The sequence below is a fragment of the Choloepus didactylus genome, chromosome 2 (assembly GCF_015220235.1).
Source record: "Choloepus didactylus isolate mChoDid1 chromosome 2, mChoDid1.pri, whole genome shotgun sequence".
In the NCBI taxonomy this organism is placed as follows: domain Eukaryota; kingdom Metazoa; phylum Chordata; class Mammalia; order Pilosa; family Megalonychidae; genus Choloepus; species Choloepus didactylus.
The window spans coordinates 107,691,611-107,716,565 of NC_051308.1; the positions used below are offsets into that span (position 1 = coordinate 107,691,611).

At 38.1% G+C, this 24,955-nt stretch overlaps 1 protein-coding gene across 1 annotated transcript in view; it reads left to right on the top strand.

Moving 5' to 3' along the window:
• FCRL3 (Fc receptor like 3) overlaps positions 1 to 24,955 on the top strand; it is an 84,519-nt gene that overhangs the window by 19,437 nt on the left and 40,127 nt on the right. The window contains exons 8-13 of the mRNA XM_037807531.1: positions 3,837 to 3,864; positions 4,635 to 4,720; positions 4,963 to 5,028; positions 7,270 to 7,301; positions 10,975 to 11,078; positions 11,246 to 11,520. Coding sequence (XP_037663459.1) covers positions 3,837 to 3,864; positions 4,635 to 4,720; positions 4,963 to 5,028; positions 7,270 to 7,301; positions 10,975 to 11,078; positions 11,246 to 11,520 — 591 coding nt within the window. The remainder of the gene's footprint in view (positions 1 to 3,836; positions 3,865 to 4,634; positions 4,721 to 4,962; positions 5,029 to 7,269; positions 7,302 to 10,974; positions 11,079 to 11,245; positions 11,521 to 24,955) is intronic.

Here is a 24,955-nt window from a genome sequence, read left to right on the forward strand (position 1 = left end):
AGCTGTATGTATCCCAGAAAAACATGTTCTTAAATCTAATCCATTTCTGTAGGTGTGAACCCATTGTAAGTAGGAACTTTTGTTGAGCCTACTTCAGTTAAGGTGTGACTCACCTCAATCAGGATGGGTCTTAACGCTCTTACTGGAATCCTTTATAAATGTAATGAATACAGAGAAAGAGAGAGAGGGAGGGAGAGAGAGAGCCATGTAAGCAAGAAGCTGAAATCAATGAAAACTGGAAGAGTAGGGAGGGACCAGCAGACGCCAACATGTGCCTTTCCATGTGGCTGAGGAGCTGAGGATCACTGGCAGCCAGACTTCAGAAGGAAAGCATAGCCTTGATGATGCTTTGATTTGGACATTTTTCCAGCTTCAAAACTGTAAGCTAATAAATTCCCACTTTTTAAGCCAACCCATTTCATGCTGTGAACTGGAGCAGCAAAGGAAACTAAAACAGTATTCTTGCTATGTAAAATAAATCATCTCTATATAGTCTAATTTAGCAATCTTTTCTTTTATGGATTCTGGGTTTTGTGCCATATTTTGGAAGGTTGTCCCCATTCTTAGATGGTAAAAAATTTCTCCCATATTTTCTTACAAAATGTTATTGTTTTCATAGCTTATGTGTTAAAAGTTTGATCTGTCCAGAAATTATTTTTGAATAAGTTCTGAGGCCAGAAGCAAACTTTTTTTCCCCAGATTCCTACTCAATTATTCCTATACCATGTACTTAATAATTTCATCTTTTCTTCAATGTGGTGATAACTTTATAATATACCAAGTCTCTATACATATTTGGCTCTAATTTAATGCTCTGTTTCTTGGACTTGTATGCCTTAACTTTCTAATATTTTCCCCTCTACTTCCTCTATTTCTTTTCAAGAAAGTTAGTACCTTTACTAAGCTTCTATTAACATTTTAGATTAAATAAAGAGGAATTGACACCTTTGTGGTGTGGAATTTTTCTCTCTAGGGCATGTGTTTTCATTTTCTTTGGGTATATTTTGGGTTGTAGGGTCTTCTTTATATAGGCCTTCTTCATTTCTTTTAAGTTTAGTCCTAAAATATTTATTATTAATTTGTTTATTTATTTGTTTATTTCTATTATAATTAATTCTGAACAAGGGGTGCAATCATAAAACTTATTTATCTCCCTCTTCTAATTGGTCATTCACACTCACACTGGGGAGCCTGCATTTTCCTTGCCCCTGGTTGAAATCCCAGGCAGGCCCATATTCTATCCACTTATTCTTAGATAATTTTAAACAGACAAAACACCAACCGCAATAAAAAACAAAAACGTAGTTTCGCCAAAGAGTGCTTGTTTAGTGATTAAGGTGCTCGCTCCCATGTAATAATGATTTTAAAACTCTCTGAATCTCATTCTAAGCTAAAGCTTTTCCCCCTCCTCCCACCCCTTGCCCGAGCTCAGGCCCTGTTCAGGCTGGTCTGGGGTACGAAAGGGGCCGTGGTCAGATGTTTCTCTGTTTCCTCAATTTGCTTCTGCTTTTGAAGCCGCCGTGGTTGGCACTGATTACTTCCTCCTGTGGCCAGCAGTTAAAACTGATTCTCCAGACTTGACAGGTTGAGCAAAGCTGACTCTCATTTTGAGAGTGTGTTTGTGGATTCTCCAAGGTCTTCCAACTAGGAACACTTGACTGCACTTCCTGTAATGCAGGTGATTCATTTTTCTTCAGCTGGACACTGAACATTTTTTAGTTCCCTGTGATTCTGGAGACCCATTCCCCACCTTGAGATCACCTTGTCCAGATTTGGAAATTGCTCCAAGCAGGCTCTCTTGCATGGCCCATGTCTTGTCCACAAGAAAACACTCATGCAGCCTTGTCCCCACCTTTATGTGCAGCTTCTGTAGTTTCTTTCTCTCTCTCTGACTTGCTGCCTCAGGCAGCTGGCTGCAGACTCTCTCTTTGAGATTCTATAGACACGTTTCCACCAAGGGATGCATCTGAAGCTCTTCAGCTCAAAGCACAATGACTGTTCTCTTCAAATAAGTTCTACAGTTTCCAATTATCTTCTGGCAGCCTTTCCCACCTCTTACACAGAAAAGTCCTCAGCTAAGGGTCACAAAACCAGTCCTGGGCCCTTCTTTGCATGTGCTACTCAGGTGGTTTTTAAAGTTTCACTTTGGAATGTGGACATAATTGTAACTTACTGTCTTTGTGCTTCAGCCAAAATGGAAACAAAAAAAGTCTCATTTAACATTATTAGAAATTGTTTTACTTCCATTATAGATTCTAATTAATAAAAAAAAATCTGTATATGAAGAGGTTATTTGTTTATGTAAAATGATTTTGAATTCATTCACTTTGAAGAATTGTTTCATTTTTTTCAGTAATACATCAATTCTACTGATTTTTTCAAGTACCAAGACAACCTACAAAACACTAAAACATTTACTTTCTCCTTTCCAATTTTTATGCACATTATTTTTTTCATGTTTAATTACATTGTCTAAGGCCTTCAGGACATTGTTAAACAATAGTAGTTCAGTGGATATCCTTGTTCTTGTTTTTAAGGGAAATTCTAGTGTTTGACTACTATATAATGTATCTAAATACTCCTTTTAATACAGTTCCAGCAGTTCTTATTTAATAAGACTATTTTTCAGGAATAACTTTCAATTTTTGCTAAATAATTTGTTAGTCCCTGTGAAGATAATCATACAATATTTCTCTTCTTTATTAAATCAGTATATTATATTTCTAGATTTTATTACTCGATTGCTATTATTGACTAATTTTTGCATTCCGAATAAAACTCCAATTTTTATGATGCATTCTTTCAACATCAGCTAGCATTTTGTTGAAGATTTTTCGCATCAATATTTATGTGTGAGATTTGTCAGATTTTCTGTTGTGCTTTTTACTGGGTTTTGTACACAATGTTATTCTGTCTTCACAAAAGGAAGTTCAAATTTTTCCTTCTGTTTATATATTCTGAAAAACTTTATATAAATGATATAATTTCCTGTTCTTTAAAGATTTTATGGAACTCCCCTGTGAAACCATCTGTGCCTGGAGGGGTTTTGAAGGAGCCACTTTTCAACAACTTTCTCTATTTCTGCTCTCGTAGTTAATCTTGTGAGAGATATTGCTAATGTTCACCAATCTTCAGTTCTTCTTTACTTCTGGGCTTGTGGGAGAATGAGTTTTTTGAACTGGGGTGGTCCTATACCTTCTAATGTGGCCTTGTTCACTGAGCTGTTGCGGGTGGGGAGACTAGAAAAGAGCTCCTGGACCACTATGAGAATGCCCTCTGGTGAAACACATGAAACCTTCATGCTGATATGTTGTTTTTATTTTTTTCCACATCTCTCTGCAAAGCTAAATGGTGCAAGGGGTAACCTATTGTGTTGTGAAAGTCAACATTAAGCCAAACCCAAGACTACTACTACAGATGGGTGTTAAAGATATCAAAACATTAAAGAAGTAAGAATGGCCATGTAAAGTCCATAAAAGAAGAGCATTAAAGTAGAACTAGAGCCACAACTTATGAAAATACATTATATTTTACAGTAATTAAAGCAGCATGAATAGACAAAGAGACAATAGATCAGGATAGAAAATTCAGAAACATAGTCCAACGCATATGGGGTTTGCCACTTGAAGTGGCATTTCAAATCAGCGGGAAAAGATGATGGATTATTTAACAAAGAGTGTTGGAATAAATAGGTAATCATTTGGATGAAATACAATTGGATTCCTATTCTAGAACTTGTACTTACCAGCTGATTGCACATGGTTTTAAGTCATGTAAAAGTTTTGAGAGATAAAGCACCCTCTGCTGAAATGAATGTTCCTTTATATGCTTTTCAGGAAGACGTTCTGCCACTAATGCACCCAGGTGAGAACTTTTCCTATTCAAAATTGCAAACTCTAGAAGCCTCCCTTATTCACAATTTTAAATATTTATTTCTACTCTTTACATAGAGTTCAAGGTTACTTGATTATGTGGTATCTTTCCATTGTATGCTCTACTTCCATACATTCACGCTGTTAAAATACTGTTAGGATGAGCCATATGACCCTAGGTGTTATTTTGAATAGTAGCAAATATATTTTAATTATCTTACTAATTCATATATTTCAAGATTATTTATTGAGTGTCTATAATGTATAAGAGTTGTCAGATATTAAAAGAGGTGAAATATGCATGGAATGGAGTTCATTTCCTCAGTGGATATATGGTCTTAAAGGGGATATAAAATATGTACAGAATACACAAAAGAGAGAGAGAGATATAAAGTAATGAGAAAGATCCAGGTAAGTCCTATGAGAGTTTATAAGAGAAAAAATTAACTTAGGGCAATATTGTCTTATCTATAACTTTTGAAAAGACCAAAGATGAGGAACGGGCTATTTTTGCCAAACCAAAGTATTTCCTACCCTGTAGGGAAATACTTTGTGGCTGTGTGGCCTGTCTCTGGCTATGCACCTCAGTGAGAACCTGGTTTCTCCCTGCAAGACCACACAGACAGTCTATGCAAAGGACAGTAAAACCACCTAAGCAGAATGATGCCAGCCTGGCTTCTTACAACCTCTCTTCCCAGCCTCTCCTCTCTGTTCTCACTTACTACCCTTGGGATTATCATGTACTTACTTCACTTTTCACAGAGGCCCTACCAACCCAGGCCTTCAAGAGGGCACCCACCCCAATGTACTCACAGAAGTGGAGGAGCAGCAGCCAGAATATGTCAACAGTGAGTCCACCCATTGGAAGGGGCTCTGGGACTGAGGCCGGGAGGGAAGAGGAAGCAGGGGAAAGGACCATGAGATGATGGAGGCCTCAGCTGGTTTCCTAGCTGCCCCAAGCTCATGAGGCCCAGCCACTCCCAATAAATAAATAACCCCTCTAGTATCATGTTGGGGTTGGGAGGATAGTTATGAAGTACTTTGTGCCCATGGCCACAGATAACTGTGAACTCTTGTCTTCTCCATCCAGTGGATCCCGTAGGTGTGAATGTGATTTATTCCCAGGTCTGGAGCCTTCAACAGTCAAGAGACTCAGGTGAGAAATTACAAAGTGGTTCTTGTCAGATGCCTCTTCCCAGGGAACTGGAGGCTATCCTGTGGTTCCAGATGTGCAATCAAGGCTTCATCACATCACTTGTCCCTGGGGAACCAGAGGAGGGATCCAGCCTGTTTTCAGCATCGAAGAACAAATGAGTGGCAGGACCAGAGGGGGCTAGAAAGGAAAATATGGTGCCCAAGAAAAGGGAACAGCCAAAGCAGGCGAATGAGCCCCACATCCAGTTGTTGGTGAACATCTATCACTTACTGAGGTCATAGATCGAGCATGGGGTGCTGAGACCAGAGACGACTTGGGCCACCTGTATCTCCAGCTCACAACGCAGTGGGAGGAGATAAGTGAATGAAGCAACCTGGGGGTGCTCAGGGCTTAAGGTCCCCTAGCAGACACAGGGATGGGGAGCAGGGAGTGCTCTCCACCTGGGGGTGGGGTAGGGTTTCAAGAACTAGAGCCTGAGCTTAGGCTAAGGGACAAAATGGGGAAGCAGTCCAAGTTGAGAGCACAAGTACGAAGACATGGATTGTACGTTTCCCATCAAAAGGAAGACCTGGAGGCAGTTTCCTGTGGAGAAGTCGAATTTTTAACAAAATAGGAAGAAGGTCCATTGAGTCTTCATTCTGATGTGACTAACCAGTCAGGGAGAATCTAAGAAACAGGGCAAAGGGAGAAAAACCAGGGAAATCAGGCAAGAGTGAGAATATCTAAAGTCAAGGGAGGAGTACTGAGCCAGGAATTTCCTGAGTTGAAGAGGCTTGTTGTGGAACCTCTCTGAAAGAAACTACTGTCTTGGGTATGTTGGGAAGAGTCACTGAATGCATCTAGATGCATCTAGAGAATTTTCCCTATGACATGTTAACTTTGCAAGACCTGAGATGATAGTTCCACAGCAAGGCAGAGCCATGTCCTTCAAGATGCTGCCCCAGCACCCTTGACACTGCAATCCTGAAGCCTGCCTTTTGGTCTGTTTAGTTTCCTGGACTGCTCAAGCAAATACCATGAAATGGGTCAGGTTAAACAATGGCAATTTATTAACTTGTGGTTTTGAGGCTAAAAGAAAGTCCAAATCAAGGCATCATCAAGGTGATGCTTTCTCCCCAAAGACCGTGACATTCTGGGGCTGGCTGCCAGTGATCATTGGTCTTTGGCTCCTCTATAACATGGCAATGCCCATGGTGACCTCTCCTGGCCTCTCCCTTCTCTTCCTGTTTCCGTTGAATTTCAGCTTCTTTCTTTCTGTGACTTTCTCTCTGTCTGAATTTTATTCTGCTTGTAAAGGATTCCTACAATAGGATTAAGACCCATTCTGATTGGGCAGGGCCACACCTTAACTGAACTAGCCTCATCAAAAGGTCCTACTTACGATAGGTTCACACCCACAGGAGTGGATTAGATTTAAGAACGTGTTTTTCTAGGGTACATGCAGCTTCAGACTACCACATGTTCTGTGCTATGGGCTGTCTCCTGGGGAGCCAGTGGCTGCTGGCAGCTTAGCCGATTTTCTGGTCAATGGTCAGCCATACACTCCTCTCAGCCTGTGGAGCTGGGTCCTCTGCAAGCTTGATCAGAGGTGTGCCACTGCAGCTCCTTACATGGAGTTGATTTTCCTGTCATTGTTCTCTACTGTAACAGCCCAGCAGAATCAAAAAGATAAAACCATCCTCACCATGCCCGTGGATGCTCATCTTCCAGCATTCTCTAGGTAGAGATTTTCAGGTAGGAGAATGGAAGATCAGTCCCATTATGCCCAACTGAGATAAGGGAGAAAGAAGCAGAAAACACTGAGCAGCCCCTTCTGCCAGTCGCAGATTCTGTGGGAAACTGCTGTTGAGACTCAGGGTCCATCCAATTTCCTTCTGTGTAGAGAGGTGAACCATCCATGGTTGGTCATCTATAGAAACCTAGAGGAATGACAGGAAAGTGAGCTCTGACAGGATATCATAAGGATCAGAGAACCCAAAAGCAAAAAATCCATGGAAGTCACATCAGAGAGAGGAAGGGCTTTGTCGATGGAGGACTTAGAGGACAGGTAGGGTCTTAGAGGATGAGTAGAGTCTTAGAGGACATCATTGTGGGCAACATTAAGGGATAGTGTTTACAGAAGAACAACAGAGAATGGAAATCTACACATTTGACAAAGTAATCCTGTGCCCTGGGACATAAAGTCTGAGAATGGCATCTATATAGGAATTGAGACCTCATTATGTTTTTTTCTTTCCACAGCAAACACTGAAAGGATGTTTCTGGAGAATAAGGTGAGCTAGATTCCTTGGAAGTTCTCAATCTCACCTCCCTCAACCATGTTTCTTCTCTAGCTCATTTAGGCCCTTACTCCTGTGTATCTCCCTCAGGACTTCTCAGTGATCTACTCCGATGTGAAGAAGACTTAAAACACCTGGAGGAATCAGAGGGGAAGCCCAACAACAATAGACCAGAATAAGAATTTCCACAATCTTCATGAAAATGTTCAACTCTCATAAACTTTCATGGCCAGAATGTGCTTCAGGGACTCTAGGCAAGCCACCTTGCATCATCATTTCTGTTCTCCTCATGTTCTTTCTTCAATATTTTCTTTTATTCATTCAATATTTATTGAACTGCTACAACATCCCAGGCACAGTGTGAGGAAATTATTTCTGACATCATCTCTTTAGATATTAATGTGCAAAGACCTGAGAAAATAAGAATGAACAAGAGAGACAAGATCACACCTTCACCTACTTCAAGATGATGAGAACAGAATGCATTTCTGGAATGTTCTTTCCCTTCCACACCATGATTCAGTCATCTTCTGCCTCCCCAGTTACCTCAAAGTTTCAAATTGAATTCTCCTCTTGGTTTTGTGAGAACTTTAGGGTTGGGTTTGAGGGAAGGAACAGCAGCCTGAGTTAGCTCTGCCATACTGCCCAGGCAGTAGAATGTTTGAGTTTACATCAATTTAAACAAATTAACAAGGGATTTTGTGTCTTCTTGTAATGCTAAGTATTTTCACTTTGATTGGCAACATGGTATGGGGATTAAGAGCACAACTTCTGGAGCTAACTGCCTGGGTTGATGTCCCAGTGCTGTGTTCTTGAGCAAACTGCTTAAGCTCGCTGTGCCTCAGTTTACTCACCTTTAAATGGAGATAAACCATTTAAACATGAAGGACTATTACGAAGGCTAAATAAGTATTTTAAATTGCCTGGAACTGAATCTGGCATATAGGTGGCACTATATAAGTGTTCATTATATAAAATATACATAATTATCACTCCACCTCAAACTCTGTACCAAGAAAGTTCAAAAAATAAGTAATGAGAATCTCTAATGAAATGATTGTCAAAGACAGCTATCAGAATTTTCATCACATTCCTTTGATTAGCATTTTGTAGCAAGGCTGAATCTACAAAAAATAACTTAATGTGTTTTTACAAACTATATAGAATAATTTTGAAGTTCATCAGGAAATTAATCAAGAATGTATACAATTATTGCTATTATTATTTAACTTTTTATGTTGAAATAATTATAGAGTCACAGGAAGTTTAAAAAATGTACAGAGAGGTCCTGTGTATCCTTAATCCAGCTACTTTCCACATTAACATATTGTATAACAATAAAACTCTTATCAAAACAGAGAAATTGACACTGGTACCATGCATTAAGCTTATTCAGATTTCACCAGTTTTAGAAGCACTCGTGTGTGTGTGTGCATGTGTGTGTAGTTCTATGCAATTTTATTACATGTAATCACTTCCACCTCAACTTCCAATAACCACTAATCTGTTCTCCATGTCTACAATTGTGTTATTTCAAAAATATTATATGAATGGAATCATGAAGTATGGAATTTTTTAGATAGACTTTTTTGATCAGTATGTCTTGAGATCTGTCCAAGTTGTTCTGTATATCAATAATTCATTCTTTTTCTATTGCTGAATAGTATTCCACAGTGTGAATGTACCACAGTTTGTTTATCCTTCATCTATGGAAGGACATTTGGGTTGTTTCCAGTTTGGGACTATTATTAATAAAGCTTCTATGAATATTCACGTATGGGGTTTTGGGTGAACATAAGCTTTCATTTTTCTAGGATGAGTGCAAAATAGTGCAATTCCTGGGTATAATGGTAAGTGCATATTTAGTTTTAAAAGAAAATACCAAAGTGTTTTCCAGAGTAGTTGTATCATTACCCATTCCTATAGCAATGTATGAGTGATCCAGTTTCTCCACATCTTTGACAGCATTTGGCATTATCATTATTTGTTTGTTTGTTTGTTTTAGCCATTCAGATAAGTGTATATCTCATTGTGGCTTTAATTTGCCTTTTCCAAATGACCAATGATGTTGAAAATCTTTTCATGTATTTATTTGCCATATCTATGCTCTCTTGAGTGAAATGTCTATTCATGTCTGTTGTTCATTTTCCAATTTGATTGTTGGTTTTTCTATTGTTGACGTTTGATAGTTTTTTTAATATATTCTAGATACAAGTGGTTTGTTGCATATTTGGCTTGCAAATATTTTTTCCCAGACTGTAGTTTCTTCCCATCCTCTTAACAGGGTTTCTCTCTCTCTCTCTCTCTCTTTTTATATGCAGGAATAGCTTTATTAAGTCACACAACACTTTTAAAAAACCATGTGGGATGCCCAAACATTTTTAAATGGCTTAAGAGACAACTAGCACCTCCTTGGTAAGCAAGTCCCACTTTTAAAATTTTTTTCTACCAAATGATCAACTGCAGATTACTCATCTCTTTTTCTTCTTTAATGTATCTTTCCTACAGCAGTTTGTCAAAACATTTGTTACACAAACACATTACTTAACAAATAAGTACACCATGTAAAGAATATTAGACATTAACAAGACTTGAAATATTTAAAGTAATACACAATAATAGGGTTATTCAAAGACTATGGCATTTTTCAATTCATTTTTGTTATTTTATTTTCTTTTTTAAAACATTTTCTTTAAAGTCTCTCTGTCTAGGTTTCATTTCTTTTAAATGCACCATGCTCTCTCTCTTTTTTTTCTCCTCAAATGTTCATGTTTTTGCCATTTGAATTCACTTGGCCAAGGAAAAGAAAAGTTATGAACTTACAAGGAACATTTACTGACACCTGATTTTTACAGCCTTAGCCACAGCACATACCTTAAAACAAAAAAATTAATGGCATTCTCTCTCTCTAAGCCAGCTTGGCAGGTGGACTTGCTGCCCTCCGCTCCACGTGGGACATGACTCTCAGGGATGAGTCTGGACCTGGCATCATGTTCATGAAAGCCTTCTTGAACAAAAGAGGGAAGAGAAATGAAACAATATAAAATTTCAGTGGCTGAGAGATTTCAAATGGAGTCTAGTGTATTGGAATAGCTAGAAGAAAATACCTGAAATTGTCTAACTGCAACTCAGTAGCCTTGATTTTTGAAGACGGTTGTATAACTATGTAGCTTACATGTTGTGACGGTGTGATTGTGAAAACCTTGTGGCTCACACTCCCTTTATCCAGGGTATGGACAGATGAGTAGAAAAATGGGGACAAAAAAGTAAATGAATAATGGGGAGGGATTGGGAGAAGGGATGTTTTGGGTGTTCTTTTTTACTTTTATTTTTATTATTATGTTTTGGAGTAATGAAACTGTTCAAAAATTGTGGTGATAAATGCACAACTATATGATGATAGTGTGAACAATGGATTGTACACTTTGGATGATTTTATAGTATGTGACTATGTCTCAAAAAAATTGCAGGAAAAAAAAAGAACACACACACACAAACAAAATCAATGGCATACAGGTGACACCTTACACTGGGATTAGTCCAGACTTTCCGCACAGCGCACCGCATAAGGAGAGGCAGGTCGGGCTCCTGAGGCCCAGGGCTTACATAATGTATTTGTTGAGCAGCTCCTCGGTGGTCTTGGTCTCCTTGGGGGATACGGAGGCAGCCGTCGGGCTTCTTCTCGTGGGTCAGCAGCATGAGGAGTAGCTCCTGCACGCTGACATCCGTCTTCGCCGAGGTCTCCCAGCAGGCGCGATTGCACCTCAGCGCGTAGGCGGCTCGATCCCTCACCGCCAGCTCGCGGCGGGTGTCTTCGCTCTAGTTGCCAGCAGCACGATGGTGCACTTATGCAGATTATTGACTTTGATCTCGCGGATCAGCTTATAGAAGAGGTTCAACTACTCCATGGTCTGCTTCTTGGTGACCTGGTCGACCAGAAACGAAGGCACGGCCCTTGGCAATAGCGAGGCGCTTCAGGCCGGGGTATCTGTGGCTGCCAGCGGCGTCGGTGACGTGCAGAGCGCCCACGTTGTTGTAGCAGCTCATCACCTGGCGGTAGGTGTTTTTCATGGTCGGCAGGTACGCATCACGGAAGGTGCAGCGCACCCACTTCTGCACCAGCGCGCTCTTGCCCACTCCGGCGAAGCCGATCACCACCTCGCGGAAGTCTTTGCTCCGCCTCTGGGGCATGAAACCGCGGATAAGAAGCAGAGTGAGCAAAGGCTGCAGCCCCGCATCAGCCTTTCCTTGAAGCCAAAGCATCCTTTGCCAGTTGTTGGGAATTGGCTGGGAGTTGCGTGTACACAGTCCCGGGGACTTAGCTGGTGGTGGGGTAGCCCTGTGTGTGCTCAACCTTACTGCCTCTCCTTGCACCCAGTTGCTACAAAGAGCTGGTTGCTCCCAGAGATAGCATCTTCTACCTCCTGGAGAAAGGAGTTCACCCGGCAAAACTCCACCAGCGCCTGCCCCACACGGATCCTGCAGCATTTTCTCTTCCTTAACAGGGTCTTTTGCAAAGCAAAAAATTTTAAATTAGCTGACGTCTAATTTATTGATTTTCTAAAAGCAGTTGTGCTTTTAGTATCAAGTCTAAGACTTCTTTGCATAGTTCTAAATCCCAAAGGTTTTCTTCTGCATTTTTTCCTAAAAGTTTTATGTTTTTACATTCTTACAATGTAAAAAATATTTTTACATTTTACATTATTAGGCCCATGATACATTTTGAGTTAATTTTTGTATAGTGTTTGGAGTTTAGGTGGAGGTTCATTTCTTGTCTCTGGTTGTCCAGCACCATTTGTTGAAAAGGCTGTCCTTCCCCTTGCAATTGCTTGTAAACTTTTGTCAAAAATCAGCTGGGCGTATTTGTGGAGGCCTTTTTCTGGGTTCTGGGCTCTGTTCCACTCATCTTTGTGTCTTTCTCTCCACCAGTGCCACACTGTCTTGATTACTGGAGCTATATAGTAACCTTTAACATTGGGAAGAGTAATCCCTCCCACTTAATTCCTTTTTCTCAAAGTTGTTTTAAATATCTATTATTTTTAAAGAAGCCTAATAAGAGAGTACTAGCTTTGATATAATAACATATTTCAAACTCTAAAAATGAAATTAGAGTGAAAGTGGACAAGAAAGTATAGGCCAAAATAATGGAATAGAATTTCAGTTAAGAATAAAAAGTTGAAAAGGAAAAGACAGTGATACTGTAAAAATTTAACAAATCAAAAGAAGGAAACTTCCATTATTTCAAGATAACAATATTTTTATCTTTATGTTTGATTTCCTTTCTTTTCAAATCACCATTAAAATTACTCAAGAAACAAAAAAAAAAAAATTGAGGGAAATATGCATAAACACATAAATTCCTAAAACAGGGAATTTCTATGAGGTATTATGCAGCTAAAACTAAATAAATGGAAATACTTATTTCCAGGAATTAAGTGGTATTGTTTGCAAGACCCTCTAATTTCTAAGCTTTGAACGTCAGGGGCTGAAAATTAGGGTGTCCCATGGGGTTACTGACAAGGTGGGGCTAATCTTGACTAAACAATTCACGCTGGGGGACTCAGTGAGTGCCAGCGTGGAGAGAAGGCCATGGTACCTTCCCACAGCCACCTCTAGGCAGTCCCAATGACCAGTTTCAGGGCTCACTGTCCAAGTGGGCCTCTAAGGAGGAGAGTCAAGCAGGTTGGAATACAAAAGCAATGTCCCTTTTAAACTTCTACAAGTTTACATGTAACCAAGTCCTTGAAAGGACTTAAATCCAAGCATTTTGGAACTTATGTTATGAAGAAACCAAAAAGAAATTCCAGTGAACTTATGTACACCCACTGTAGTTGAACTATGGATGCCCATTTGTGGGGATTTAACTCCAACTTTTTTTAAAGTACATTTTTATTGTGAAATTTAACATACATACATAACAGTGATAACTTTCTTTTTTTTTTTTTCTTTTATTTATTTATTTTTTTAATTCAGTTTTATTGAAATATATTCACAAACCATACAGTCATCCATGGTATACAATCAACTGTTCACAGTATGATCATATAGCTATGCGTTCATCACCACAATCTATTTCTGAACATTGTCCTTACATCAGAAAGAATCAGAATAAGAATAAAAAATAAAAGTGAAAAGAGAATACCCAAACCATCCCCCCATCCCACCCTATTTGTCATTTAGTTTTTACTCCCATTTTTCTACTGATTTTTTTTCAATTTTTTAACTTTGTTTATCAAAAAATTAAAAACAAACAGGCAACAACAACCAAAAAAACCCCACAACATTTCAAACAAAGCAATGGATTAAGGAAAACAAATAACCTAAAATAACTACTTTGCTTCCAATATGTTCCTACCATACCCCAAGAAAATTAATAAACCATGTCCAAACAGAGGAGTAAGAAAAACAAATAATCTAAAATAACTACATTGCTTCCAACATGTTCCTTCCATACCCCAAGAAAATTAACAACCCCTAAGAAAACAAAGGAATAAGAGAAAAAAAAAACCTAAAATAACTCTATTGCTTCCAACATGATCTTACTATATCCAAGAAAGTTTACAAACCATAATCATAATCATAATCTGTTCTTATTAGATTATCATTCCCCCTCCACTAATTGGTATCTCTAGGTCCCCTACATTCTACAGTGTAAAACATTGTACATTTTTCACAGAATTCACATTAGTGGTAACATACAATATCTCTCTTTTTGTGCCTGGCTTATTTTGCTCAGCATTATGTCTTTTTTTTTTTTTTTTTTTTTTTTTAATCTTCATTTTATTGAGATGTATTCATATACCACGCAGTCATACAAAACAAATCGTACTTTCAATTGTTCACAGTACCATTACATAGTTGTACATTCATCACCCAAATCAATCCCTGACACCTTCATTAGCACACACACAAGAATAACAAGAATAATAATTAGAGTGAAAAAGAGCAATTGAAGTAAAAAAGAACACTGGGTACCTTTGTCTGTTTGTTTCCTTCCCGTATTTTTCTGCTCATCCATCCATAAACTAGACAAAGTGGAGTGTGGTCCTTATGGCTTTCCCAATCCCCTTGTCACCCCTCATAAGCTACATTTTTACACAACTGTCTTCGAGATTCATGGGTTCTGGGTTGTAGTTTGATAGTTTCAGGTATCCACCACCAGCTACCCCAATTCTTTAGAACCTAAAAAGGGTTGTCTAAAGTGTGCGTAAGAGTGCCCACCAGAGTGACCTCTCGGCTCCTTCTGGAATCTCTCTGCCACTGAAGCTTATTTCATTTCCTTTCACATCCCCCTTTTGGTCAAGAAGATGTTCTCCGTCCCACGATGCCGGGTCTACATTCCTCCCCGGGAGTCATATTCCACGTTGCCAGGGAGATTCACTCCCCTGGGTGTCTGATCCCACATAGGGGGGAGGGCAGTGATTTCACCTTTCAAGTTGGCTTAGCTAGAGAGACAGGGCCACATCTGAGCAACAAAGAAGCATTCGGGAAGAGGCTCTTAGGCACAACCATAGGGAGGCCTAGCCTCTCCTTTGCAGCAACCGTCTTCCCAATGGTAAAACCTGTGGTAGAGGGCTGAACCCATCAAACCACCAGTCCCCTATGTCTGTGGTCATGTTAGCAACCATGGAGGTGGGGTAGGCGAATACCCCTGCATTCTCCACAGGCTCCTCAAGGGGGCACTACATCTTTTTTTTTTTTTAACTTTCCCTTCTTTTTTAAATCAACTGTATGAAAAAAAAGTTAAAAAGAAAACAAACATACAATAAAAGAACATTTCAAAGAGACCATAACAAGGGAGTAAGAAAAAGACAACTAACCTAAGATAACTGCTTAACTTCCAACATGTTCCTACTTTACCCCAAGAAAGTTACCTAATATAGCAACATTTCTGTGAACTTGCTCCTACTATATCCATCAGAAATTCACAGACCATAGTCATTCCTGGGCATCCCCAGAACGTTAAATAGCTTATCTGTTCTTCTTGGATTATTGTTCCCCCTTCCTTAATTGCTCTCTATTGCTAGTTCCCCTACATTCTACATTATAAGCCATTTGTTTTACATTTTTCAAAGTCAGTGATAACTTTCAAAGTATGATTTAACAAGCAATTAGAGAGCAAATTTCAAAGAATGTTATGGGTTACAGTTCCACAAGTTTGGTTATTTCCTTATTATGAAATATAACATATATACAGAAAGGTGATAACTTTCACAGTGCAATTTAACAAAGTAGTTATATAGGTAATTTCAAAGAATGTTATGGGTCAACATTCCACAGTTTCAGTTATTTCCTTACTGTGAAATATAAGACATATACAGAAAGGTGATAACTTTCAAAGTGCAATTTAATGAGTAACTATAAAGCAAATTTCAAAGAGTGTTATGGGTTACAATTCCACCATTTCAGTTATTTCTTTCTAGCTATTCTAATACCCTAGTATCTAAAAAAATTCATATGAAGATTTGGTACTTGTAATCCTTTGTTAGATCCTATCTTTTCTGTTACTATCCCCTTCTCTCATTTAAGCACTTTCTCAATCTTCAGAGGTGTCCAAGTTAGTAACTACCCTAACTTGTTCATATTAAAAGGGGTGTCGATATTATGGGGAAGAGGGCTGCATATGGTTGTTGTTCTTAAGGAGGCTGTTGCCTCTGGATTTTAGGACTTGTCTGGTATAGGAATACTTTGGTGGATTTATTTGAGAGAGGCAGGGATGCCAGTCAATTGCATGATTTGGTAGGGACAGGAGCCAAGATCCTCTGAGTGAGAATAGGGGCTTACGTTGACGGGTACACACATATCTGCCATCAATCGTGCTAAAAGAGGTCAATCCTGGAACAGGAAGTGAGGGCTCAGGATGTTAAGGAAGAAACCCTTGGCCTCTGAAGGGTGTAAACATCAGAATGCTCACTCATTGCTGGTGGGACTATAAACTGGTACAACAACTTCAGTATCTTATGAAGATGAAAATAGGTATACCACATGACCCAGCAATTCCACTACGAGGAATACAGACCCATCGTGAATGTATAGATACATTCACCAGAAGAAATGTATGCTGTTCTTAGCTGCACTGTTTGTCATCTACCTAAAACTGAAAATTACCCAAATGTTCATCAACAGTAGAATAGACAAATTGTGACACAATCATGCCGTGAAAGATGATCTGACAATGAGAATGAAGGAACCATAACCACAAGCAGCAATATACAATTGTGCAAAAGGTGTTTGACACAAAGAGTTCATGTTGTTTTGATTCCAATTTTACAAAATTCAAAAACAAGGAAAATCAAACCTATTGCATTAGAAGTGAAGATAGTGCTCACCCTTGGGAGATTAATTCTGGAAGGAGGAATGAGGGAAGCTTCTGGGATGCTGCTAATGTTGTTTCTTTATCTGGGTGATCAAGAATATGTCACATTGTGAAAAATCATTGATCTGTATCTTAGATTTGTGCACTTTTCTGTATGTATGTTGTATTTAATAAAAACTTCCAAAAGAAACCAACAGTCGTTAGACTTTAACCAATCTTTAGTTTTTCTGCTAACTTATTTTGTGGTAATTTGTTCTAGATATAAGCAGCATTGTTACTATTTTGCTTCAAAATTCTGCTAGTTATCTTATTTCCATAACAGGAAAATTACTATTACAAACTGTTCAAATGCAGTTACATTATGGAGGTTACATTTCTCTCCACTGTAAAGAGTCAACAGGAGACCATAGCTGAGGTAATGTATTATAGTGACTCAGTGAAGTGTACACTTTAAAAGATTCGTTTTATTACCTTAATAAAGTTAATTAAAAATTTTTCCCAGACATAAATTTTATATTGGCTCTAGTTTTTATGCTATGATAAGATTAATGTAGAGATTTGTAAACATATCCAAAATTTTACTAAAATGTCCCACTTTGATGGGGTTTGTCAAATATATACTCTTCTATAATCACCATGCCAATTAAACAAAAATATTCTCTTGTGTCTCCTTGCACTCAATAGGCCCCACACCCACTTCAGGCAACAACTGATAGGGTATCCACCATTATAGATTAGTTTCCTATTTTCTAGAATTTCATATCAATGGGATTATATAGTGTGTTCTCATTTGTGTCTGGCTTGTTTTACTCAGCATGATCTTTTTGGGAGTCATTCATGGTTTGCATGACTCAGTATTCATTCCTTTTCGTTGCTGAGTGGCATTCCATCATATGAATATACCACAATCAATTTTTCTTCTGGGACATTTTAAAAAGCACTTTAATAGACATACAATCAATTGTACTTATTTAAAGTGTACATTTGATGAATTTTGGCATGTATGCAATTATGAAACCAACATCACAATCATGAAAGTGAATGTATCCATCGATCCAAAAGTTTACATGCGTTCCTTTGTAATTTTTTTCCAACCTACCCCACCACGCACATATACATACATGCCTGTCCCCAGGCAACCACTTTCTGTCATCATAGATGGGTTTTCATTTACCAGAATGGAATCCTGGAGTATATACTCTTTTTTGGTCTGGTTTTTTCACTCAGTATAATTATTTTGAGATTCTTCCGTGATGTAGCATGTATCAATAGTTGAGTCCTTTTTATTTCCTTTTCATAGTATTTCAGTGTATGAATATGCCACAGTGGATTTATCCATTCACCAATTGATAGACATTTGGGTTATTTTCAGTTTTCCATTGTTAAAAATAAAACTGCTAAGAACATTTATGTATAAGTTTTTACACGGTTTCTTTCCCCTTTGGTAAATATCTAGTATTGGAAAGGGTAGATCACATGGAAGATACATGTTTAACTTTTTAAGAAATCGCCAAATTGTTTTTCCAAAGTGGTCATATCTTTTACATTCTCATCATCAGTTTATGCAAGTTCCACTTTCTCCACATCCTGGTCAATACTTGGAATTGTCAATCTTGTACTCCAGTACAATGTTCAATACAAACGGTGAGAGCAGACATTGTTGTCTAGTTTCTGATCTTAGGGGAAAAACATTGAGACTTTCGCCATTAAGTAAGATGCTAACTATAGGTCTTTTTCTAGTTCCTTGAGGTGGAAGCCATGGTTATTGTTTTGGGGCATTTTTTCTGCTCTAATATAGGTGTTCAGTGTTATTAATTTTCCTATAAGTACTGCTTTAGCAGCATTCAACATATTCTGATATGCAGTGTTTTCATTTTCATTTAGTTCAAAATACAATCTAATTTCTCCTCTGATTTCTTCATTGACCCACTTTTTTTTAATAATAAATTTTATTTTGAAATAAGTTCAATCTTACAAGAACAGTTGTAAAAACAGTGCAAACTCCATACATAGAACTCCATCATACCCCGACCCCCCTCCCCCGATACCCCGATCCATCACCTTTAAGATCCTGTCACACCACTGTCTCTTTCTTTTCCTCCCTCTCTCCCTCCCTCCCTCCCTCCCTCCCTAACACCCATCATCTATTGCTCTGTCCTCTGAACATATGAGAGCAAGCTGCACATATCTTTGAACAAACAATATAATTCACATATACCTTTCCCATGGACAAGAACATTATTTTATGCAGTCTCATTAAACGCAGCTAAGAAGTTCAAGAAATTCAACATTGATATAAAGCTTACATTCTATATTTCCTTTTTTTTTTTCTTGTGTCCCATCTGTGTCCCTTTGAGCCTCCTCTCCTCTGACCTCAGATCCTATCCAGGATCATCCTTGGCATTTAATTGTCATCTATTTAGACTGCATTGACCCACTTTTTTTTTTTTACTTAATTTATTTTTTTTATTTAATTCCGTTTCATTGAAATACATTCACACACCATACAATCATCCATGGTATACAATCCACTGTCCACAGTATGATAACATAGTTATGCGTTCATCACCACAATCTATATCTGAACATTTTCCTTACATCAGAAAGAACCAGAACAAGAATAAAAAATAAAAGTGAAAAAAGAACACCCAAATCATCCCCCCCATCCCACCCCATTTGTCCTTTAGTTTTTATCCCCATTTTTCTACTCATCCATACACTAGATAAAGAGGGTGTGATCCACAAGGTCTTCGCAATCACACTGTCACCCCTTGTAATCTATATTATTATATAATTGTTTTCAGGAGTCGAGACTGCTGGGTTGGAGTTTGGTAGTTTCAGGTATTTACTTGTAGCTATTCCAATACATTAAAACCTAAGAGGTGTTATCTATATAGTGCATAAGAATGTCCACCAGAGTGACCTCTTGACTCCATTTGAAATCTCTTAGCCACTGAAATTATTTTGTCTCATTTTGCATCCCCCTTTTGGTCAAGAAGATACCCTCAGTCCCATGATGCCGGGTCCACATTCATCCCCAGGAATCATATTCTGCATTGCCAGGGAGATTTACACCCCTGGGAGTCAGGTCCCACGTAGTGGGGAGGGCAGCGAGTTCACCTGTCGAGATGGCTCAGTTAGAGGGAGAGAGGGCCACATCTGAGCAACAAAGAGGTACTCATGGGGAGACTCTTAGGCACAATTATATGCAAGTTTAGCCTCTCCTTTGCAGTAAGAAGCTTCATAAGGGCAAGTCCCATGATCGAGGGCTCAGCACATCAAACCACCAGTCCCAATGTTTGTGACAACATCAACACCAGTCCAGGTGAGGAAGTCCAACACATCCACACCTTCCCCCAGATCCTCAGGGCTGGGGAGGGGGAGGCTGTAAATATATTTTTTATTATCTGCCCAAATTACTCTGGGATGTGTCAGTATTTCACTCCAGCCTATACTAACCTACCGTATTTCACTTCCTATTCAAAGTTCCATGCAATTGTGGTGTTTGAACAAACTGACTGTAGAGTTGTACCATTTGGAAAATTTAGATCCTGTACCAAATAAACATCTCTTCCCTTGGTCTCATATGGAAGTTGAAGTTTTAAAACACAGTCAGTTTCAACCTTTACCCTTTGGCCTGGCTTGCCTTGGTCTTAACCAGACCTGCTTCATTCATATCACTAATTGAAGTCTGGGCTGTTTTTCAGCTTTTTTTTTTTTTTTTTTTTTTTTTTTTAACAGTGGCTGTATGCACTAATACTGACATTCATATCTGCCGAGCTCTAGCTCTGAGTTTCAGGTGTCTCAGAGATATGCATTGTTCCAGAGACCAATCAGGTTATATGCTAAGGGATCAGCATCTCAAAGTTTAGAGATAGGCCTTACAATTCAGGGATAAAGATAACTGCTGTAAGAGCTACAATCTAGGGACTATTACAACAATTATGTCCACATTAGGCTATGTTCTAAGATTCAATTTTGAGTTTACACATTATAGTTAGTCCATATTGGTGAGGCATTAAAGTGTTTGCCTTTATTTCTGGTGTACTTCACTCAAATACTGTGTACAGGATCCATTCACTTTGTTGTGTGTCTCACAGCTTCACTCCTTCTTGTAGTTGCTCAATGTTTCACTGTACGCGTACACCACAGTACACCATTCCATTCTTCAGTCAATGTACCCTTAGGCCATCTACACCCTTTGCAAATCATGATTACTGCCTCCATGAACACCAGTTTGCAAATGTCCATTCATGTCTCTGCTCTCAGATCTTCAAATGACATACCCCATAATGAAGTTGCAGGACCTTTTGGTCCCCACATACTTAACTTTTTGTGGAACACTCACACTGACCTTCAGAAAGGCTACACCATTCTACCTGCTCATCAACAGTAGACAGGTACATCTCTCTCACCATGTTTCCTCCAACACTTTTACTCCTATATATATATTTTCCTACAATTTTATAGAGTTATATTCACATATCATACATTTATCCACAGTGTACAATGAGTTGTTCATGGTATCATCAAAAAGTTTTATCACCACAATCAGCACTTGAACATATTGATTACTACAAGAAAATTTTTTTTTTTTAGCAATAAGAAAAAAAATGATAAAAAGAAAAATAACATGTTGTACAATATAATATACTAGTAAGGACAGCAAATAACACCACTACCAAGAATCCCATATTCCTCCCCTATATCCCCCTCTCATATACATTTAGCATTGGCATATTGCCTTTGTTACATTTAATGGAGGTATATTACAATGTTACTGTCGACCATAGACTCCAGTTTGCTTTGATTATGTTTTTTCCTGAATACCATCCCTTTTTCAACTCTCTACATGGTTGACATTCATTTGCTTTCTCACATGCAAAAACATTTTTATATTTTTATATTTAGTAACAGTCATTGGCCACTCCAGTTTTTGCCAAGTTATACAGTCCCAGTCTTTAATTGACCCACTTTTAAAAAGAGAAATGTTATTTAGTTTCTAAAAGTTTGTGGTTTTCCAGAGATTTCTGTTATTGATGTCTAATATAATTCCATTACAGTCAGGAATATACTTTGTTGACATATAAGGAATAATATCCAGTGAATGTTAGATCCTTTGTTGTAGACTCTAAAGTAAGGAGAGAGGTCTATTTAGTAAAGTAATAATTGAATGCTGTAGGTAAAGTAGAGGTAATCAAGGGAGGGCATGTAGAAGTAGGAATAAAAAGTACTTAGGGGAGAAGGAGAAAGATGGTGGCATAGGGAGTTGTAGGATTTAGTCTGTCCTAGTAAATAGCCAGGAACTTTCTGAAACAACTGTTTGGAGGACTTTGGAGACCAGGCACATACCGTATACCAGCCAGGAATGAGTGGCAAGTGTGAGGATGATAAATTGCAGTAAAGAGCTGTAAGTAAATCCTTCCACACTGTGGAGGTCGGTGCCCTACCCCACTGGCACAGCAGGCTGACCCAGAGTCACTCTCTGGTAGGAAACAGAAGCCCTTTCTCCAGGAACAAGGAAAGGGGAACTCTGTCACACACCAATTGCAGATTTGATTAACAAATTCAGGCTGCTGAATACCTGTCTTCTCTGGGAAAAATTGACTGGAGTAGATTCTTTCTGAGGGGACCCTCCTTCCCAGAATAAGCCCTCCAGGTAAAAGTTGCTAGGAGGTAAGGAAAAGAGTGTTAAAAACATATAGAGACAAAACAAAACAAAAAAACAAAAACAGCAGATCAATATTTCCTGAGGAGGAAAAGGGAAGAGAAAACTTTTTTCCTGGGGGCAAAACAACTGCACAAAAAGGGCACTCTCAAAAATCATTCCATGTATGCAGGATAAGAATTAGAAAAATAAGAGCTGAATAAATTCTGATCAGATAAACAGAAGCTATGCTAGAGGTCTAGAATAGGTTGAATCAAATGTCAAAGAATAGTTACAGCACAAAGTCAATCAAGAAGAAAACCCTAGGCAAGACAGAGAAAATGATCTCCAGAACAAAGTAAATAAGAAAATTAGATGCCTAAACATCAGCAAAAAAATTGCAAGTCACACTAGGAAGCACGAAGATATAGCACAAAGGAACAAACTAAAACTTCAGACAAGATACAGGAGTTGAAACAACTAATTAAGGATGTTCAAACAAATCTTCTAAATCAATTCAATGAATTGAAGGAAACTGAAAAAGAGATGAAGGATATAAAGAAGACACTGGTGGCCATTAAGAAGAACTAGGAAGCTTGGGGAAAAAAATAACAGAATTTATGGGAATGAAAGGCAGAATATAAGAGATGAAAAATGCAATAAAAACATATAACAGCAGATTTGAAAAAGCAGAAGAAAGAATTAGTGAACCAGAGGACAAGACATCAGAAATCTTATACACAAAATAACAGATAGGGGAAAGAATGGAAAAATTTGAGCAGGGTCTCAGGGAATTGAATGACAACATGAAGAATGCAAATATATATGTGTTATGGGTATCCCAGAAGGAGAAGAGAAGGGAAAGGGGGCAGAAAGAATAACTGAGGATAAAATCACTGAAAATTTCCCAACCCTTATAAAGACCTCAAATTACAGGTCCAAGAAGCACAATGTATTCCAGACAGGATAGATCCAAATAGATCCATTTCAACACACTTACTAATCAGAATGCCAAATGCCAAACAGAAAGAAAGAATTCTGAAAGCAGCAAGAGAGAAGTGATCTGTTACATACAAGAAAAGCTTGAAAAAACTCAGTTCAGATTTCTCAGCAGAAACCTTAGAGGCAAGAAGACAGAAGTATGATATATTTAAGATAATGAAAGAGAAAAACTGCTAGCCAAGAATTCTCTATCCAGCAAAATTGCCCTTCAAATATAAGGGAGAGTTTAAATTATTTGTGGATAAACAGAGAGTTTGTGAACAAGAAAGCTGCTTTGCAAGATCTGCAAGAAATACTAAAGGGAGAGCCAGAGACTGATAAGAAAAGACAGGAGAGGTTTGGAGGAGATTGTAGAAATGAAGATTATTAGCAATGGTAACTAAAAGGGTAAAAAGGGAGAAAATAATAAGATATGACATAAAAAATTGAAAGGACAAAATAGTTGAAGAAAGTATTGTGTATACAGTAATAATATTGAATGTTAATGGATTAAACTCCCCAATCAAAAGACATAGACTGGAAGAATGGATCAAAAAAGGATCCTTCTATACATTGTCTACAAGAGACTCACTTTAGACCCAAGGACAAAAAATAGGTTGAAAGTGAAAGGTTAGAAAAAGATATTCCATGCAAACAGCAACAAGAAAAGAGAGGGGGTAACTATATATTTATATCAGACAAATTACACTTTAAATGCAAAACAGTTAAAAGGGAAAAAGAGGAACACTATATTAATAAAAGGGACAATTCATCAAGAAGAAATAACAATAATTAATATTTATGCACTTAGCCAGAATGCCTCAAAATACATGAGGCTAATATTGGCAACACTGAAGGGAGAAATAGACACCTCTACAATATTAGTAGGAGATTTCAATACACCACTCTTATCAATGGATAGAAGAACACTTAGGTGGAGGATCAATAAGGAAACAGAGATCCTGAATAATATGATTAATGAACTGGACTTAGACATTTACAGAACATTGCACCGTACAACAGCAGGATATGCATCCTTCTCATGATTCATTCTCCAGGATAGACCACATGTTGGGTCACAAAAAAGGTCTCAATAAATTTAAAAAGATTAAAATCATACAAAATACTTCCTCATATCATGATGGAATTAAGCTGGAAATCAATAACAAATGGAGGGAGGGCTGGAAAATTTCACAAATATGTGGAGGCTAAACAATACACTTTAAACAACCAGTGGGCCAAGAAAGAAATTACAAGAGAAATAAGTAAATATCTTGAGGCAAATGAAAATGAGAATACAACATATAAAAATGTAGGGGATGAAGGAAAGGCAGGGCTGAGAGGGAAATTTATTGCCCTAAACACCTATATTAATAAAGAAGAAAAAGCAAACATTGAGAACTTAACTGCACACCTAGAGGAACTAGAAAAAGAACATCCAACTAACCCCAAAGCAAACAGAAGGAAAGAAATAACAAACCTTAGAGCAGAAATAAATGAAATTGAGAACATAAAAATAATAGAGAGAATCAAGAAAACCAGAAGTTGGTTCTTTGAGAAAATCAATAAAATAGATGGACCCTTAGCTAGACAAGGAGAAAAAGAGAGAGAATGCAAATAAATAAAGTAATAAAAGGGAGGGGGAACATTACTACTGACCATGCAAAAATTAAAGAGATAATGAAAGGATACTATGAGCCACTG